Source organism: Colletotrichum higginsianum, chromosome 6 (assembly GCF_001672515.1).
Source record: "Colletotrichum higginsianum IMI 349063 chromosome 6, whole genome shotgun sequence".
NCBI classification, from domain to species: domain Eukaryota; kingdom Fungi; phylum Ascomycota; class Sordariomycetes; order Glomerellales; family Glomerellaceae; genus Colletotrichum; species Colletotrichum higginsianum.
This window is the reverse complement of record NC_030959.1, coordinates 3,727,045-3,742,055: the sequence shown is the minus strand read 5'-3', so window position 1 is coordinate 3,742,055 and position 15,011 is coordinate 3,727,045. Positions and strand designations below refer to the sequence as shown.

Below are 15,011 nucleotides of genomic sequence, written 5' to 3'. Positions count from 1 at the left end.
GACCTCGACGGGCACCGCCACGCACGCCGTGGAAGCTACTACCTCCACGGCCTCGACCCCAGTTTGCGCCGGTTCGGTCGAACACGGAGGGGGGGAAACATGGCCCCATCCATCGTTCCAAACCCCGGCGATAACACCCCTGGGACACACGTCCGGCAAAGCTATAAGAGAGACAGAAGCCGTCTTCAGCATGAGAATCACGAACACCGTCTCTTCCTCCTCCATCTTCACTTCGATATCATCTCCAACTCTTAATCCAGCGCATACATAACGCACTTGTCTGTTTTCCGGCCCATCTCCCCAAAGAAACACACCCAACATCACCACCGCCGCAATGCCCATGCGATACCAGGCCGCCCCCGCCAGCCCCGAGCCCCTGGCCCGGCCCCTGGCCTTCCCCTTCTCCAACAAGACGGCCAAGAACCGCCTCCTCAAGAGCGCCATGGCCGAGAACCTCGCCACCTGGAGCAGCACCGAGCCTTCCAAGAGAGGCATCCCCACGCCCGAACTCGTCGAGATCTACCGTCGGTACGTCCCAGAGCATATTCATACACACACACATATATAGATATACATAATACTCCTTCAAGAACCCAACTAACGCCACCGCAGCTGGGGCGAAGGCCCAAACAGCTTCGGCGTCATCGTCACCGGCAACATGGCGACCGAGTTCGACTACATGAGCGGCACCGGCGACATGATCATCACCCCCGAGTGCGAGCCCGCCGGCGAGCGCTTCGAGGCCTTCAAGGCCGTCGCCGCCGCCGGCAAGGCCCACGGCAGCCTGATGGTCGCCCAGGTCAACCACGCCGGCAGACAGGTGTCCAAAAAGATCCAGCCGAGCCCCGTCTCCGCCTCGGCCGTCAAGCTTGGTTCGTCCTCCCGTCCTCTCTTTCTTCCCGTCCTCAAAGCAAAAGCCTCACTGGTGTACGGCGTGCATGGGCAACCCCGACTGACAAAGACAACCCCAGAACCCAAGATGGGCATGGAGTTCGCGACACCCCGCGAGGCCACAAAGGCCGACATCGACCGCATCGTCGAGGGCTTCGCCCACGCCGCTGAGTACCTCGACAAGGCCGGCTTCGACGGCATTCAGGTGCACGCGGCCCACGGCTACCTCATCGCCCAGTTCCTCTCGCGCACGACCAACAAGCGAACCGACGAGTACGGCGTGCAGACGGTTGAGAACCGCACGCGCCTCATAGCCGATATCGGCCGCGCCATCCGCGCGCGCACGTCGCCGGGCTTCATCCTGTCGGCCAAGTTCAACAGCGTCGAGTTCCAGGACGGCGGCGTCACGCCCGACGAGGCCCGCGAGCTGTGCGAGAGCCTGTCGGGCCTCGGCTTCGACTTTCTCGAGCTCTCGGGCGGCACCTACGAGAGCCTGGGCATCGAGTGGAAGAAGGACAGCACCCTCCGCCGCGAGGGCTTCTTCCTAGAGTTTGCAGACACCGTCGTCAAGGGACTGGGCGACGCCGCCACGCGCAAGACCAAGGCCTACATCGTCGGCGGCCTGCGCTCCGTCGGGGCCATGGTCGGGGCCCTTGACGTCGTCGACGGCGTTTCCCTGGGCCGCCCCGGCGCGTACGAGTTCCGCATTGCGCCCGACATCCTTGAGGGCCGCATCACGGCCGCCATCCGGCCTGCGGAGATAATCGAGGACGACTTTGGCGTCGACATGGCGGCGGCGAGCGCAAACATCCGCCTCGTCGGCGAGGGCAAGGAACCGTTCGACGCGAGCGACCCCGAGGCCGTTAATGTGTTTGCCCAGGACATGCAGGCCTGGTACGCCGACTTGGTCGCCGACGGCGATAAGCTGGAGAGCCACGGAGGCGTCCACTATTCCGGCAAGACTCTGCCATATGGCACAACTGTGGCGGCCTAGTTGAGGTTTGGGTACGAGAGCGTTAGCATAGACATACAATCAGACTTGTGCATTTTTGTATACGTATGTCTTGAGCCCATGGAACACTGTCTGCATGATCAAGACACGCCACGTATAGCTGCTTCCCCTGTCGACTTTCAAGTTGACTTTTAGTGGCGTTTGTGACTGACACTGCATATTCCAGTAAGACGGTCAGGGAGCGTGACCAACACTTGTTACGCAACATGGTCCAACCGATATCCATCGATGGACCATGCTCCGTTGCAAAACACCAGAGAGAGCATCGAGACTCTTAGTCGGAAGGGACGAATCTCAACTCAGCATACAGGGAGGGAATGAATGACTGAGACTAACGGCACCCAAAGCAACTTGGAGAATCGCGGGGTGTGGCTTGACGGTGGTCCACTCGCCGTGTCTTTGGAGGACTTTGGATTTGTAATCTCGCCCACCGTTGCATGGATACATAAGCATGCCTGCGGACGACCCTGGCCCCTGTTTGATCCTTTGGATTCGCATTGGTGACTTGAGATTCACGGCTCGATCCTCAAATGGGCAATGTTCCTAATAAATAAAAAAGACTCCGGGACGACTTGCTCCTCGACATTCATTGCCCCGTCCCGCTTGGTACGGTGACTGAATTGACTGAAAAAACCACGACCCCAAAAGTGAATCAATCGATATGGAGACTTCGTCACAACGCCGCAAGGGTGAGTTGAGTCGCTTGGCCCTGATGACCCCACACGTATTGGATGCGAGCAGGTCTCTCGACTAACACGCATAGCCTGCGACCTGTGCTTCGTCAAGAAGATCAAGTGCGACATGCTCAAGTCGGCATGTTCCAACTGCATCCTGTACAAGACCGAATGCAAAACGACTCCGGTCCGCCGTCGGGTTGCACCGGCCAGAGAGCGCCAGCAGCAGCAGCAGCAACAACCCAAACAGGGCACGGCTGGAGGAGAGTAAGCTGGCCCCCAAACCCTCCATGTCCCCTACCTCTTCATCAATGCCGGTCGTGATGTCTGACAGTCGGTATAGCCCCACAAAGGTCGAGGAGCTGGAGAGCCGCCTGGCTAGGATAGAAGAACAGTTGCAACGCGCACTCGATGCCAACGAGCGTCTTTCGAGCCAAGCCCCGCCTCCCTTGTCGGCCATCTCGAATACAACGGAGTTGCCAGCGAGCAGCAGGGCATCAGGGAGCCCGGGGAACCTGGAGAACCCGGGCAACGGCAACCTGGCAGAGGACACCGACTTCAACAACGCCTTTTCGTGCAGCGCGAGCCCAAGCGAATGGGTCGTGGAGCCGGAAAGGCCAAAGCTGCCGCCGCTCGAGGACATCATGCCCGTCATCGACGAGTTCTTCAGCCGGTACAACTCCATCATGCCGCTCTTTGACCAAGAGACGTTTATGCGCATGCTCTCCGACTGGTACTCGCCGTGCTCGCAGCGGTCCCCCGCGGTGTGGGCCGCCATCAACATCGCCATAGCACTGGGGTATCGCTGCACGCTGAAGGAGCCGGGGAACGTCGATGCTCTGATAGAAGACCAGAAGGTGCTGCACCACATGCGTAACGTGCAGTCGGTCGTGTCGGACCTCGTGACACGGGAGGAGGATTTGCTAGGGATCCAGGTCCTCGTCGGCATGGTCGTCCTTTTCCAGGGGACCAAGGACCCCAAGCCGGCGTCGGTTCTCATCGGGACGGCCATCCGTCTGGCGCATCGCATGCAACTCCACGACAGGGGTTCGCAGCGCTTCTTCCCACCCGAGATCGCCCGGCAGAGATCTAGGGTGTTTTGGATGGTGTATGTCATGGATAAGGTGAGAGTGTTTGACGTTGTCGTCCCGTCGTCGTGGCGGTGTCGATACAGATTGACGGGTAGCAAGGCTAAAGCAAACCGTAGGACATCAGCTTGCGATCCAAAACGCCGTCTTTCCAGCTCGACGCCGACATTGACCTGGCACTTCCGGAGCTGTACCCCAATGACGGCGCCGGCATCATAGCGGCGAAGAACGGCAGCGAGTTCAACTTCTTCCGGGCGCGGGTCGAGCTCAGCCACATCGCGGGCAAGGTGTACGACCTTCTGTACAGCACGAGGGCGCGCAAGGTGTCGAGGCAGGAGTCGCAGTCGCGGGTAACGAGGCTGGAGGAGATGCTCGAGAGCTGGTACGGCAAGATACCGGCCGAGTTCCGGTTGGAATCTGTGCTGCAGAACATTGATGCGCTGCCGGCGGTGCACATGTCGCTCGTATACCACCACTACTTTGTGGTGGTAGTGATGACGCACGGCATCTACTCGCACGACGCGGACTGGGTGCATCGCATCAGCTCGTACTGCCGGACGGCTATGAGGGATCTCGACGGAGTGCCGGTGGCGGCCGGCCTCAAGCAGAACGCCCCGCTTCCGGACGGGTGGGACAGGTGCGTCGAGCTGAGCCGGAGGTGCATGAAGCTGTTCGCCGAGTCGCCCATGACGGACTGCAGCATCTGGACCAACTCGTGTGCACACTTCTCGGGACTCATCATCATCCTGTCCAACATGTTTGTGTTCCCGGAACACGAGCATCTGGTGACGGACCAGGCGCTAGCCAACCATGCGCTTCATCTGTTTGATATGATGCTGGAGGTGTTGAACAAGGACGCATTCCACAGGCTTCACGTGGTGGTTAGGGAGCTTCATCGGCGAGCGATGGCGACGGTGGAGAGGGCGGCGCAGAAGCGGGACGAGCAAGCGGCGGCGGCGGCAGCGGTGGCCGAGGCCATCAACAACAGCTTGCCTTTCGGGATGCAATTCGAGGAGGACGTCAGTTTCTTCGAGGCCGGCGACATGGGAGGGTTTGATGGGATGTTCGGCGGAGGCGCCATTGACGGTTCGCCGGTGACGATTGGGTCTGAGACGGCAGACACGATTGAAGGGATACAGGAAGAAGTTTGCCGAGCGACCATGACCGTCGGGTACAGCCACTACTAGGCGGACGGGTCGGATGTGGTTCTAGTGTTTCGTTGGCGTTATGTTGTTGGGATTGATGTCGGGATCGGGAGTTCAAGGCGCATGTAAGGGTGTAGGTATTCTCACCACGGGGTCGTGACGATGGAAAAGCGCGGGCTGTCAATAATCCGCATGTACATGTGGGATTGGGATACTAGGAACCGGTAGCCAACCGGTATTCAATTGGGTCGAAGTATCCGTCCCCATGTGAGTGAAGTTGGTGATGCTGCGCATGGAATCGAGCTGGTGTTGAGTGGGCTAGTTGTACGATGGGAATGCTTGATTGAGCTCGCCAGCAACAGCAACAGCAACAACAACAGCCAACGACAACAGCAACAGGAGCTCAAGCAACGATCTTTCCCATTGTCGGACGGACGATGGGCCGAATCTGGGGCAAAGTGGGGTTATCGCACCCTGTTTGACGAGCTAACCTCTATCGGGACTGGTAGATAACAGAGCTCCCAGGCTGAGGCCAATAGGGGGCAGGACGTTTCCAAGCGAGCAGGGGGTTTCTGAGACAGAGTGGGGCAGTTCTCGTCATTTGGAGCTCAAGCATGTGGAAGGAGGTGAGCAGTCAGGGAAGCAAGCAACTGCCACCCACCCACTCACCCACCTAAGCAAGCTAAGCTACACAGTTAACTAAGTGCCGAGTGTGTTAATGAATTATGCATGTACCTCTCCCTCCCTTATGATGAAGACCTTGAATTGCCATATGTGAGAAAAGGCGAATAGCAGAACGGACATGGTAGGGGTGGGGGGAAAGAGACGGAAGGGGAAGGCAGAAGGCGGTAAGAGAGAAGGAAGGAGGCAAGTAGGCAGCTGTTTCCTGTTTCCGAAGGCAGGCAGGCGGGTGGGGAGAAGAAAGGAAGGAAGGAAGGAAGGAAGGAAGGAAGGAAGGAAGGAAGGAAGGAAGGAAGGAAGGTAGGTAGGTACCTTCTACCTGTCTGCCGTCGGTGCTGATCCCGGGAGGAGCTCTCCTTCCTTCCCTTCCCAAGTTCAAGCTGTTCCCCCACCCAGCACACAACGATAGTCATGGCGTCATAATTGAACCGTTGATTCTTTTCGTCCATCGTGCATCATCCATCATAACCGCGGCCTCCTCTCCTCTATCTGCAGCCATTGGGAGCGAGCGTATCAACCCGTCCACCACCCATGAACATTGTCGACAGAAACATTGCCCACTCCTCCTCTCTTCCTCTACCTATCGTACAGAGCACGCATACGCATACAATTCACATATACCGCCCACCTACGGATACCTTGCCTACAGCAACACGCATTGCTCCCTTCGGTTACGCTACGACACAAACAGAATCGCCCGCCAGTTAAACTTCGACCCCCTAGTCCGTCATACGAGTCAACGTCAATATCGCCAATCTAATACACGATCCCATACACCTACACCCACTGCTGCATCCCCATCCCCCTCGCCGCCGATATCTCCGCTATCACGCCTTTTGCCCTGCCGCCTCTCCCGTTTGCTGGACAAAGCGACCTTCCCCCGTCACCGGATCGATTTACCTTCCTGTAAGTACCTCTAAATTACGTCCCGCCTCCCGCACCACTCTGTGTGTGTGTGTGGGTGTGTGCGTGTGTGGCCTTGGCTTCCCTGTGCTTATCTGACCTCTCAAGCCCTTCGCCTCTCACCGTCTACCGTCTACCATCTCCCGTCCCCCGCCGTTTACATCAGCAGTCGGATTACCCCTCGACTTCCGCCGCCCCTCGTCGCATTTCTCCTCTTCCGTTCTTCATGCAAACCGCCAGACTCCTCTTCCGCCACGCAAACATCTCCTCCCTATCCCTCGTGCGCCAACCCGCTCAGAAGAGATTCCTCTCTCACACGCAACGAACCATGGCCGACTACAAGCTCAAGTCCGTCACCTCGCTGTCGCTCAAGCCAGGCGACAAGCAGGAGGTTGAAGTTGAGGGCATCGAGGGCGCAAAGGTCCTGCTCGTCAATGCCGGCGGCACCATCCAGGCTGTCGGCCCCAAGTGCACCCACTACGGCGCTCCCCTCATCAAGGGCGTCCTCACCACCTCGGGCCGATTGACGTGTCCCTGGCACGGAGGTTAGTCCATCTCACTCTCCCTCACCTACTCCCTCACTCCCCCTTTTTCTCTCACACTCACTCAAACTCCCATCTCTCTCGTCCTGCCACAGACTAACTCGACCACAGCCTGCTTCAACGCCAAAACCGGTGATGTCGAGGATGCCCCCGCCCTCGACGCTCTCCCCACCTTCAAGGTCACCGAGCGCGACGGCGCAATCTACATCTCTGGCGACGAGGCCACCATCAAGGCCGGCCGCCGTAAGCCCAACTTCAAGTGCAATGCCGCCGGCGGCGCCCAGAAGGACAAGGTCGTCATCGTCGGCGGAGGCTCCGGCGCCCTGGGCGCCGTCGAGGGTCTCCGCAACGGCGGCTACGACGGCCCCCTGACCATTATCTCTTCGGAAGGCTACTTCCCCATCGACCGCACCAAGCTGTCAAAGGCCCTGCTGACCGACGTCAACGCCCTGCAATGGCGCGACGAGGAGTTCTACAAGAGCGGCTCCGTCGACTGGGTCGCTGACGAGGTCACCGACGTCGACTTCTCGGACCGCAACGTCACCACTAAGAAGGGCGACAAGATTGCCTACACCAAGCTGATCCTCGCCACCGGCGGCACCCCGAGGAACCTACCCCTCCAGGGCTTCAAGGTCCTCGGCAACATCTTCACCCTGAGAACTGCCCACGACACGAAAAAGATTGTAAAGGCCATCGGCGACAAGGGCAAGAAGATTGTCATTGTCGGGTCTTCTTTCATTGGCATGGAGGTCGCCAACGCCACGGCCAAGGACAATTCCGTTACCGTCATCGGCATGGAAAAGGTTCCGCTCGAGAGAGTGCTGGGCGAGAAGGTTGGTGCCGGTATCCAAAAGAGCCTCGAGAAGAACGGCGTCAAGTTCCACATGAACGCCGGCGTCGACAAGGCCGAGCCATCAGCCTCGGACGCGTCCAACGTCGGCGCCGTCTATCTCAAGGACGGCACCAAGCTCGAGGCCGACCTTGTCATCCTCGGCGTCGGCGTTGCGCCCGCCACCGAGTTCCTGAGGGAGAACAAGGTCATCCGTCTCGAGGACGACGGATCGATCAAGACGAACGAGAGCTTTGAGGTGGTGGGACTGAAGGATGTGTACGCCATTGGCGACATTGCCACGTACCCCTACCACGGGCCCGGGGGCAACGGCAAGTACACGCGCATCGAGCACTGGAACGTTGCGCAGAACGCGGGTCGCTCCGTCGCAAACAACATCATCAACTCGGCCGTCAAGACGCCGCACTTCATCCCCGTCTTCTGGTCGGCGCTGGGGTCGCAGCTCCGTTACTGCGGCAACACGGTCGGCGGGTGGGACGACATTGTGCTGCAGGGCAGCGTGGAGGAGTCGTCCTTTGTCGCGTACTACACCAACGGCGAGACGGTCGTCGCCATGGCTTCGATGGGCAAGGACCCGGCCATGGCGCAGTCGGCCGAGTTGATGTCGCTGGGCAAGATGCCGTCAAAGTCGGAGCTGGCCAAGGGGCTGGACATCACAACTATTGGCCCGGTCGAGGCATGATGACTGGTATTGGGTTGGCCATTTGGGAGAGAGAGAGTGAATGTGTAATGAAGACGGAAACATAGGGGCCAAGGGGAGGGAGGACGTAATCTCTGGCGTATGTTGACGAGGCCTTTAGGTAACCAAGCACTCAAGCAATGTGACGATTTCTACGATTCAAGTTAGTCCGTATTGGTGGTGATGTGTTTTGTTGATAAAGATGGCCTGATGGCTGCTCGATGGGACGGGCCATGTATTGGACGATGGGCGCATGAGAAGGGGGCTTCGCTTCCCAATTGAGAAGGTCCCGCGGGACCGAGGGGCTCCAGCGCGATTCTCTAGGCGATTTGGTGTGTGCCGTGGTTGGACCGCTCGGGACCGAACGCACAGACGGTACCCGAGCATCTCCGGGTGGGGCGCCGTTTGGGGGCCCGGCGGCGCCGATGCGAGCGGAGCGGGCCAGGCTCGGAGCCTGCGGTGGCTCGACGATGACACTTTATGGGAACTGGACTGTGTATAAAGAGGATGGCATGAAACTTGCGAAAACGTTGGGACGGATCTACAAATCACACGGTTCGGTACAGTCTTGCATCGCTGCCTTGTCTCTCTCCCTCTCTCTCCTTCTCACATCAGTGATCACCCACAGACATCTTATTCCATATCACATCAACCACAGCCATTCCCTAGGCTGACCGAAACTTACAAATACTTTGGGGAAAGACAGAACGTCTACCAGATTCACCACATCAATAATGACACAACCAAACCAGGCGCCCGTCATCGTCATCGGCGGCAGCCTCGTGGGCCTCGCCAGCGCCCTCTTCCTCTCCGCCCACAGCGTCCCCGTCGTCCTCGTCGAGCGCCACACGGCGAGCTCGCCGCACCCTCGCGCCATCGGCTACACCCCGCGGACCCTCGAGCTCCTCGAGTCCGTCGGCATCCCCGCCAGCTCGCTCCGCGCCGGCAAGGGCCCGCCGGGCGGTCGGCCCCGCCGCATCAAGGTCCAGAGCCTGGCGGGCGAGTGGACGGACGAGCAGCACTGGAACAACAACAGCAGCAACAACAACAACAACAACAACAACAACAACAACAACAACAACAACAACAACGCGAAACCCAACGGCGGACCTAAAGGACCTCCAGGCGGTCCCCCGGGCGACGGCGCCAAGGTCTACTCGCCTCTCATCAGCGCGGCCATCACCCAGGACCGCCTCGAACCCATCCTCCGCCGGCGCGCCGTCGAGCTCGGCGCCGACCTCCGCCTCGGGTGGAAGATGACCTCCTGGGCCCAGTCCGCCGACGGCGTCAGCGTCACGGCCGTCAACAGGCAGGGCGAGCAGGTGACGCTCGACGGGTCGTACATCGTCGCCTGCGACGGCGCGCGCAGCGCCTTCCGCGAGCACCTGGGCATCCCGACGACAGGCGTCGGCCACCTCCGCAGCCTGTGCAGCATCATGTTCCGCTGCGCGCCCGTCGAGCACTACCTGGACCGGGGCTTCGTGCAGTTCGCCATCGAGGGCCGCGACGACGGGTTCGAGGCCTTCCTCGTCAGCTACCACGACGGGCGGTGGGCGCTCATGTGGAACACCGACGCCGCCGATGCCGCTGATGTCCCGGACAACAACGACAACGACAACGACGACGACAACAAGAGCAAGAACAAAAACAACAGGACAGACACGGCGGACACGGCGGAAGCCCAGAGGGCCCTCGTCCGTAAGGCCCTCGGGCTCGGCCCCGACGTCGTCCGCGACGAGGACATCGAGCTCGTCGCCGTCGGGCACTGGGACATGAGCGCGCGGATCGCCGAGCGGTTCTCGTCCGGGCGCGTGTTCCTCGCGGGCGATGCCGCGCACACGCTGCCTCCCAACCGCGGCGGCTACGGCGCCAACACGGGGTTCGCCGACGCGCACAACCTCGCGTGGAAGGTGGCCGCCGTGCGGTCGGGCGCGGCGGACGCCTCGATCCTGGCGACGTACGACGAGGAGCGGCGGCCCGTGGCGCTCGTGCGGCACGACCAGCTCTTCGTGCGGGACGACTACAAGCCGTACGCGCGCGGCGGCGGCGGAGACTGGGCGGCGACGGGGCGGGCGGTGGAGGTCCTCGACGACATCGCCATGGAGCTGGGCCAGATCTACCGCTCCGCTGGCGTGGTCCTCGGGGCCGAGGGGGATGGGGAGGGGTTGCCGGACGCGATGAGGCCCGATGAATGGCGCGGCCAGCCCGGGACGAGGGCGCCTCACGTGGCGATGGTGAGGCGCGGGACGAAGGAGGAGGAGGAGATCTCGAGCCTGGCGTTGTTCGGGAGGGGGTGGGTTCTCCTCTCGAGGGACGGGGGGTGGAGGGGCGTCGCGGACGGGGCCGGGACGCGGGTCGGCGTTGCGTGCGAGTTCGTCTGCGTCGGGGACGACGTCGTGGAGGAGGATCGGAGGGAGACGTTCGAGGACAACTTCGGGGTGGGCGCGTCGGGGGCCGTTCTGGTGAGGCCCGACGGGTTCATCGCGTGGAGGTCGGCCGAGCGGGGTCCCGGGTTCGAGGGCGAGTTCGCGGATGTCTTCAGAAGGGTCACCTTTGCGAGGGGTTGATGCGGGACAGTGAGGTCGATGGAGGGAGGGTTTCTCCAGAGTTGTACATGGACTCTTTTTTCTTTTTTAGTACATATCATCACCGTTCATAGTCAATGTCAGTTGATTCCTGTATTTGTGTTTCTAAGCTGTGATGTCAGTTCTTAGGTAAATATCAGTAGAGTGAAAATAGCGAGAAGGTTACATATGAGCAACAATAACACAACGGTACCCGCCGTTAGCCCCCGAGAGCTTGGTCAGTCTCTTGTTCTCTAGCCACCCGTGCTGGCCGGTACGTCCCGCAGAGAATTCGGGGCTGGTGTCCCTGAGGTTCTTGTTACACTCTTTACATTGTGATACATAGACTTATGTGATGGTTGAAGCCGGCTTACGGAACAATCTGAGGGGTTATCCACCAGTACAGTCGTACTTTACCATAGAAGTACGAGCCCTCAAATTTGACTGAGTTGAAGACACCTGGTTCAACCATTTTGATAAGCGTTTTCTACAACCTGATTCTTCTGCAGACACTGAGTTGGATACGGGACATTCGAGGGAGGAAAAGGGTTCGGCGATGTGCTACCCGAAGCAAGGTTGATGGCGAACCAGGAGAGTCTTCACCTTGAGTCGGCTACCAAGGCAACCCATAGTGACACCAGCACCAGTTTGGCCGTGGATTCCAAGTTATTCCCTCCATCACAAGTAACATAGGGTAGTATAGAACAACTATGTACCATAGGCTAAACGCCTTCTATTGTCTTTGCAATGTAGGTGTTGCTAGTGGTTGCTGCTATTTATTGGATACGGTGGCCCTGATATGGTGTCTGTCTGCTCAGGTAGGTAGGAAAGAAAGTGAGAAAAAGGAAGAGACAAGTAAGTTTTTTACCCCCCCCCCCCATATGGAAAGAAACTCTGTACATTCCACGGTTGTACAAAAGAAAGCAACCTTTGTAGCCGGCACTTGGTCAAGGGCGAGACCTGCCGCCATTGTAATACAAACAAATATCCCATCCACAGCTGCACCCCTTTCCCCTTCTTCTCTTCCAGTTTCTTCATCCAACACCATAACAAAACCACCAGAGAACTGTCATCTACATCCAAAGCAACAACCACCAACTATGCCGGCTACCGAAACCAGCACCCACCAGTTCACCACCGCCGCCTCCACAGACCAGCTCCGCAAGATTGGAGCAGGCCACTGCGGCTCCGTCTGGTCTTCCACGGCTCCCGAGTCCTCGCTCGTGATCAAGAGGGAGGACGGGGGCGAGGGCCGGTCCATCACACACGAGTACAACATGCACCGGGACGTCCTCCAGAGCCTTGAAAGCCCTCGTGTGGCCAGCACCATGAAAGGTTCCCGCGTCAACATGCCGAGATGCGAAGGCTTCCTTGGCCAGGAGAGCGAAGCTGCCTGGTCTGTGATTCTTCCCAGGCTCCCCGGAACCTTCACATCCTGCAACGCGCTCATCAGCGAGAAGATTCCACCGCTGCCTCGCCACGTGCGGAAACTGCTCGCCCAAACGCTGGGCCTGGGAAAGAACCCGGACGAAGTCGCTGACGACGCGAGCAACGCACATTGTCTCGTCAGACCCTACCTCGGTCGTCGGAAGCACAGCCAAAACAGCAGCACCGATCAGACGGCCCCCAAGAGGTTGTTCAGCTTTTACAGCCTGAGAAACCTGCCACTCCACGCCAACCAGATGGAGGACCTCGGTCTCGACCTTGAAGGCTACGCCCTGGCCATGGCGGACGCGCTGGCCTTCCTGCATTGGTCTGCCCGAGTCGACGCCAACGACGTCGAGTTCGTGCTGGCCCAGAGCCGCCAACAGACCACAGCTCGGAGGGCACCCAGCCTGGGGTCGACGGACTTCCACTCTGATGACGCTGTCCTTGGGCCGCACAGCATGTGGGTTCTCGATTTCGATTGCTGCAGGAGGATGACCATGGACGAGGCAGGGATCAAGCAGGCCTGCAAAAGCTTCTGGCGCAACGACCCATACTACCCGCGTCCGGGAAGCGACAACCAAACCGATCGGAGGCTTTGGGACGTCTTTCAAGATCGATTCCTTGAAATCAGCAAGCGTCTGTTGGAGGGGGAGACTGAAACTGTGAGACGGCTGCCACAACAGCTTATCCAGTTGATCAAAGAAACGAAGGGGAAGTTTTCCAGAGGGACTGATTTCTGGTGATGCATTCCGTTGGGAGTGAATTGGCTTCTGTTTCTGCGAAATAGATGGGAAAGCATAATGTAGTAGTAGCCTTTAACCCTGTTTACTATTCTCAAACCGTGGGCCAGCATGTGTGTTGTCCCCCATAGATCAGTCAGTATGTTTTGCTTCACTGCTTGAAGGCCCATGGTTGAGGTTTCCCTTAAAATGCAGTCTGACAAACTAGTATCCAGCATACCTCCCTTCTTAAATCTGTCTGCTTGGATGCACTATCTACGCAAGACAAACAATGCTTGGGAAACCGGTGAAACGACAAAGAGCCCTCTTCATCAACCAAAGACAGCAGTGCACAAACTGGCGGCTCTCCTCGGGCAGGTGGAGGTGGAGGTGGAGGTGGAGGCCGGCGTGGATCTGGAGGAGCCGGACGTGGCGCGACTCCCTGGTAGTCCAATTGCTTTTTGGAGCAGCGGCGTTGCTGCGTGGCAGTGGTGTAAATGAAAGTCATAGGTTGTAAGAAATGCAAGTCTGTTCAGTGTGTCTAGATCCATCAACCTCATCTTCGGTCTACTCGGCTAAGATGAACCCCCTCACTTGACCTGGACCACGCGATGCACAATATCCCCTGTCTCCGGACTGGCCTCAATGACCATGGCAGAGAGCGGGTTGCCATATGCACACCCAGAGTCCAGCCCGAACGCGTACCTCGTCCAAGAACCCTGTGCTCCTTCGTCCTCCAACCCCTTTGGAACATCGATCTCTAATTGGTCTTGCAACCCCGCCAGGGCATCATGACCATACACAACCACTGTCCGCTGTTCCGGGATCTTGATCGAGTTTTGGGTTTCGTTCCACGCATCCCTCCAGAGCTTGCCGACTCCAGCTTCGACGGGAATGGCATCTTGATGGTGGCCCTGGGAAGAGTTGCTTTTCGGGGTCTCTCCGCCGTCCCGCAAATCCGGAAGCCTGCGAGACAAAGTGTCGACATCTTCGTCTCCTGTGACCTGGAAAGCAGCACGCCGGCACCAGCGATCCCGAACTCGCTTGGCCAGAGCCTCGCCAATAACTCCCGTGTGCGCGTCGTCGGCTGGGTAAACGATGCTACGCATGTTCATGACCGCCCATGGATCCTGTTTTTCCAGAGGCAGCGAGGGCACAAGGCCGCCGTGCACGACCACAACCGACCCGGCGTTCCAGGGCGGGCTAGCGGCCCCCTTCAAGGGCCCAGCGCGAATGATGAGAGGCAAGGACGATAGCCAGGCGACCTGAGCGTCTGAGAGCTGGGTCGCGGCGAGGAAGTCGCTGGATACTGCGTAGGGGATATCCCGAGGTAGATGGGTGCTGTCGTCCTCGAAGGGCGGTCTCCCTTCGACTCCGGAAACGCCAGACACCCGGCCAATGCTGATGAGCCGGTGCGCTGCCAACACGCGGTCTTCGTTGTTGCCCCTGACGGCACTGGCGCCGAGGTCCATCGCGAGCTGCACCACCCCGGGGCTGTCGGGCCCCTTGTTGATGAGGTCGCCTGTGAATATGAGGTGGTCCCCCGCGTCCCTGTCGAAGCCGGTGGTCTCCAGCAGCTTTTTCAGTTGCGCAAGGTGTCCGTGAACATCTCCCACGATGATGAGCCTCCTTCGTGGGGTCAACGACCCCGCCGACGGCGTGTACGTCCGGTCCAGGTTCTGAATGGTATCATGGAAGTCGTAGCAGACCGAGGCCGGTTCCATGCTGGGTGTGATGGGTATCGGTTCGTTTTATATATTGATGTGATGGAGGAGCAATGTGCGGGGCGGTGGCCTGGACTTTGAGTGAGATTGAGGGTCAATTCAACTAAACCC

General features: G+C 59.1%; 6 protein-coding genes across 6 annotated transcripts; 4 read left to right on the top strand and 2 right to left on the bottom strand.

Moving 5' to 3' along the window:
• Positions 1–334: 334 nt before the first annotated feature.
• CH63R_09480 (Nadh oxidase) lies at positions 335–1,885 on the top strand (the record flags this gene model as incomplete). The annotated part of the gene is made up of 3 exons (XM_018304454.1): positions 335–528; positions 613–862; positions 980–1,885. The coding sequence occupies 3 exons, from the start codon at positions 335–337 to the stop codon at positions 1,883–1,885; spliced, it is 1,350 nt and encodes a 449-aa protein (XP_018156477.1).
• Positions 1,886–2,564: 679 nt separating this feature from the next.
• CH63R_09479 (Fungal specific transcription factor) lies at positions 2,565–4,852 on the top strand (the record flags this gene model as incomplete). Its single annotated transcript, XM_018304453.1, has 4 exons — positions 2,565–2,592; positions 2,667–2,844; positions 2,921–3,701; positions 3,785–4,852. The coding sequence occupies 4 exons, from the start codon at positions 2,565–2,567 to the stop codon at positions 4,850–4,852; spliced, it is 2,055 nt and encodes a 684-aa protein (XP_018156476.1).
• Positions 4,853–6,620: 1,768 nt separating this feature from the next.
• Positions 6,621–8,468, top strand: CH63R_09478 (Aif-like mitochondrial oxidoreductase; the record flags this gene model as incomplete). Its single annotated transcript, XM_018304452.1, has 2 exons — positions 6,621–6,939; positions 7,048–8,468. 2 exons carry the CDS (start codon positions 6,621–6,623, stop codon positions 8,466–8,468), a joined length of 1,740 nt encoding a protein of 579 aa, XP_018156475.1.
• Positions 8,469–9,193: 725 nt separating this feature from the next.
• CH63R_09477 (uncharacterized protein) lies at positions 9,194–11,501 on the bottom strand (the record flags this gene model as incomplete). Its single annotated transcript, XM_018304451.1, has 2 exons — positions 9,194–11,093; positions 11,404–11,501. 2 exons carry the CDS (start codon positions 11,499–11,501, stop codon positions 9,194–9,196), a joined length of 1,998 nt encoding a protein of 665 aa, XP_018156474.1.
• Positions 11,502–12,129: 628 nt separating this feature from the next.
• Positions 12,130–13,200, top strand: CH63R_09476 (calcineurin-like phosphoesterase; the record flags this gene model as incomplete). Its single annotated transcript, XM_018304450.1, has 1 exon — positions 12,130–13,200. The coding sequence occupies one exon, from the start codon at positions 12,130–12,132 to the stop codon at positions 13,198–13,200; it is 1,071 nt and encodes a 356-aa protein (XP_018156473.1).
• Positions 13,201–13,766: 566 nt separating this feature from the next.
• Positions 13,767–14,900, bottom strand: CH63R_09475 (Calcineurin-like phosphoesterase; the record flags this gene model as incomplete). Its single annotated transcript, XM_018304449.1, has 1 exon — positions 13,767–14,900. One exon carries the CDS (start codon positions 14,898–14,900, stop codon positions 13,767–13,769), a length of 1,134 nt encoding a protein of 377 aa, XP_018156472.1.
• Positions 14,901–15,011: the final 111 nt, after the last annotated feature.